Raw genomic sequence first — 4,190 nt, forward strand, 5'->3', positions numbered from 1 at the left:
CAGTGTGAGGCTTTGTAAAGTCCATTGCAAAACAGAAAAGTACCAGAGATCATTCCTGTCAGCAGCCATTGCCCTCCAGAACAAAGCAATGTCTTCTTTTAATTTATTATTATTGTTTTTATTAAAAAAAAAAAAAAACTACAATGTTGTAATTTTCCTCTGGGATTAATTAAACTGAAGCACAAGCCTAAATCATGGTCAACCTACTGCCATGTTGTTGCTGCAAGATTAAAATCAGAGTACTGACAAAACTCTTACATTTAAATCATAAATGATAAATTAGTTAAATTAATAAATTAAATACCTTTCCTAATAATGACAATGCACAATATATAACCCCCATATAGAAGGCCAAAATCATGAATGAGATCTGAAATTCCTAGGGTTAGCACTGTGCTTTTTCACTGTTTTACAATCTAAAAATTGCACAAAACAAACAAATTACCCCAATATGTTTTTGTGGACTGGGACACAGAAGTTAACATAACACCTTCCAGTGGTTTGCATTTTTCATCAGTGAAAACTAAATATTAGCCACAGTGATGCTTCTCTTCCACAAGAGGGAGCTTTAAAGTCACTTAAGTTACTAAAGATCATTCACAGCAGCACATCCTGCAGCACCCAGCTGTTCACAAACAGATTAGTTTTGAAGGGGGAGATTATGAATCTACCACTGTTATGTGTCATCTTCATTCAGCTCATAACTTCAAAATCAAGCATTTTGTTTGTATTTTTTTAGCAGATGCAGAGTTTAAGATTAGCAGGAACCACTGGATTTATAAACCATCTCAGCAGTAATCATAAACACCAGATTATCATAGTGCTGTTTGAAGGCTTGTAGCCAAAAGCATATCTGACCATCTAGTGTTGGTTTGAATCACAGCATGACTTAAAACCTTTTTGAGTGAGCCATAATGGGTCTTTCACTGATGGCCAGGTTCACGTCATTCTCTAGTCAAATAGACCCTCATCACACAGTGTAATCAAGTCATTTAAAAAGGAAAAAAAAAAATCTCATTCATGTCTCCCCTCCCTTGTTTTCTGTTCTAAACACAGTCCTACTCAGATGTTTTCCTTCTTCTTTCTTCTTTTACTTTTTATTTTTTCCTTTCTAAATAAACGGACCCGGGGAATGGGGAAAGGGTGAGGGCATTATTTTCTATGGGATTTTTAAAATACTTCACATTATTTCAAATTTAATGTGCTGTTAACAACTGCACCAAATTTCTCTTTTAATCTGATAACATGGCTTTAGTAACAATAATGTTCAAGTTATTTTCTATCACATCAAAAAGTTTTGAGGACTCTTTTTAAGACTTGGGAGGGAAAAAGTATGAAAACTTAAATTTGTTTAGAAGAGATTTTTGTTGTCTTGACTGTTCTTTATTCTCCCACTGACTAACTTACCTCAGCTTTATTGTTGTCCCTTTATATGAAACTGCACAGTTCAAACCAGCTTCTCTTCCACCTGCCACAACAATAACAAACAGCATAAACGCATGTTTCAGTTTTTGATCTATTAATGTTTATAGCTGATAACAGACAGGTATGTTTATTTTAATTACTGAATCATTGATTCATTCATTCATTCATTCATTAGTAAATGAAACAGTTTCACTCATAACTGAATATTACTGCGTAAAACATTTTGAAACGTATCAAACATAATCGGTAGCATTTAAAAAAAAAATACGTGCTTGTCACCTCTCGCGCACGAACACATTATCTGATCAGTTGAGCTGTCTCCTCTCTGTCTGCAGCTTTATTCTTATCTGCGCAGAGATGCTCCTTCAGCTCTTCCCAAAACCTTTCCTCTCGTCTTTTGGCTCAGCGACATTAAAACAGACCCACAATTATCAATAAAGAAAGTGTTTTTTTTTTCCTCCCCTTTCAAATGCCAGTTGATAAACCCAAAGACGCTCGCGTGTGAACTCAGTGGGTCATCAGTGACTGACTGGTCCGACTGGAACTGCTTCCCTTCTGGTTGAAAGTCGGAAAAAGTTTAAGAGCCACTCTGTCTGCGGATTTGTTGACAAAGCAAAGCTCCGGGACTGGACAAGCTCTCCAGTCTTATCAGCGGGTTTGTGAATGGGACAATAATGAGCTCAGTTTGATAGAGTAGAGCTGTCAGGTCAGATGTCACTTCATCCATTAGCTTTTCGATGGCTGCCTTTGATAAACTGCGCGGCTCAATAACCGGTTTCTGATCAGGTATGTTGTTTTGAATTGAATCCCGAAGACGACTTCGTTGATGGAGCTGGGTGTAGTTTAACTATGTGAATTTCACGCGTGCTAAATATCAAAGGAATTTTCAACATTTAGAAAAGCGTATTTTATTTTCTCTGAAAGCAGTTTTCAGAATTGATTTAAAAGAGTCTTGTTTATAAAGCTCACAAGTTAGATGGAGAAAGGATTTATTTTATTTCATTTATATTGCAAATTCTTGCCATATTTTCTTGATATCAGTGTAAATAACAGAAACACTTGTAACCATTATTGATTTCCTTTGAATTTGAAATAAAATGAGTTGCTATTCAAGTTGTAAAATATGATGAATTGAAAAAAAAAAAAAAAAAACAATAATTAACAAATGTCTTTAAGAGTGTCATAATTTCACTTGTGTTCAAGTTCGATTTTTGGACAAAACTGACAACAAATTTCAAGCAAAACATACAGTTTACATTTGATGATGACCTTTTATTGAATCACCAGCCTCTAACGCCATGCAAAGAAGCCTGAAACTGTCCGAGGTCGAAAGGCCCCTCAGTGGTACTTGTTAAATCCACCAGGTTGCTGGACATCTGTGCAGTACTCATACTTGCTGGAGGTGAAACACTGTGATAACCACAACCGTACAAGCTGCTGTTTCCACACCCAAATATTGGATAGTGTCCAAATGAGACGTTGTAAGGTGCTGAATGGGAATTTGCGCTGCAGAGCTTCCCGTCCCTCACCAACACTGGTACCGCTACGCGCCTCGGTGCAGGTGGATAACCCGCCAGCTCCAGAGACTTGTCCTGCCTTTGACGCTTGCATTTGTACCTCCTGTTCTGGAACCAGATTTTGACCTGGGTAGAAGTAAGTTTGAGAATGTGGGCCAGCTGCTCCCTTTCCGGTGCAGACAGGTAGCGTTGCTGTCTGAAGCGCCTCTCCAGCTCGGACACCTGTGACTGAGAAAACAGGACCCGGGGCTTCCTGCGCAGCTTGGATCTGCTTTTGGTGTCACTGTCACAGTCAGGTAAACTGTCCACACTGCTTATATCTGCATATCAGAAAAATAAATAAATAAATTCGCATTAAAGATCATTGTAGCCAAAATATATAGAACAATTTATTTATTTATTGTAAAAATGAAGATGAATAACAAAGTTTTTGAGTGATAAACTAAAATTATTTTCAACCAATAAATGACACAATTTACTAGTAAGCGCTCATTAATGTCGGGATTAATATTACATAACATTAACTATATATACACACACACACATACATATATATATATGTATGTATGTATATATATATATTTATATATATATAGTCAATGTTATGTAATATTAATCCCGTTTAATATAGTAGGAATAGGGATAGTTTGTTTTTAACCTAAATCACTTTTAACCAGGCCTCACTTAAATTTAGTTTTTCGTAATGGATTGATTGGTGGGAAAAACCTAAACAAAAAACAACAAAATAACCAACTTTCATTTAAAATCCAGTTCCTTATAATAAAATTGATTGATCTATACTTTTGGAGACTTTAATTGGAATGTAACCGACTTTCCCCATTTATCAGGTGCATTAAGGTAAAACAAAATGGAGCAAAGTGAGATAAGAACATGTGAAGTTAGGCCGCGTGCCATTATTTTGTACTCAGGTTTTATTTAACCAAACCAACATAAGCGCCAATAGTGTAAAAGGCATGTCTGCATAATCTCACCTTTTTCATTCATGTCCTCTTCTGCTGCTGAGTTGTGAGCATCGAGCTTCTCCTGCGTCGCAGAGACGCACCGCTCAGACCGACAGTCGTACAGGTCGCTGTTTTGGGACGCAGTGCGCACACGCTGATGGTGATGCATTGGAACAACTTGATCAGTCATCAAGAAATAATTTTCATAATGGTAGTCCAGCCTCAAAATATCCTTCACAGAAAAAGGCGTTGAGGTGGTTGAACTGGGATGCATCCTCCTCACCAT

General features: G+C 37.0%; 1 protein-coding gene across 1 annotated transcript; it reads right to left on the reverse strand.

Annotated features, from left to right (window-relative positions):
- Nucleotides 1-2,705: 2,705 nt before the first annotated feature.
- Nucleotides 2,706-4,190, reverse strand: nkx2.7 (NK2 transcription factor related 7). The gene is made up of 2 exons (XM_041999555.1): nucleotides 3,935-4,190; nucleotides 2,706-3,262 (listed from the first exon to the last, which is right to left on the reverse strand). The coding sequence occupies exons 1-2, from the start codon at nucleotides 4,188-4,190 to the stop codon at nucleotides 2,706-2,708; spliced, it is 813 nt and encodes a 270-aa protein (XP_041855489.1).

The sequence above is a fragment of the Melanotaenia boesemani genome, chromosome 11 (assembly GCF_017639745.1).
Source record: "Melanotaenia boesemani isolate fMelBoe1 chromosome 11, fMelBoe1.pri, whole genome shotgun sequence".
Lineage (NCBI taxonomy): Eukaryota > Metazoa > Chordata > Actinopteri > Atheriniformes > Melanotaeniidae > Melanotaenia > Melanotaenia boesemani.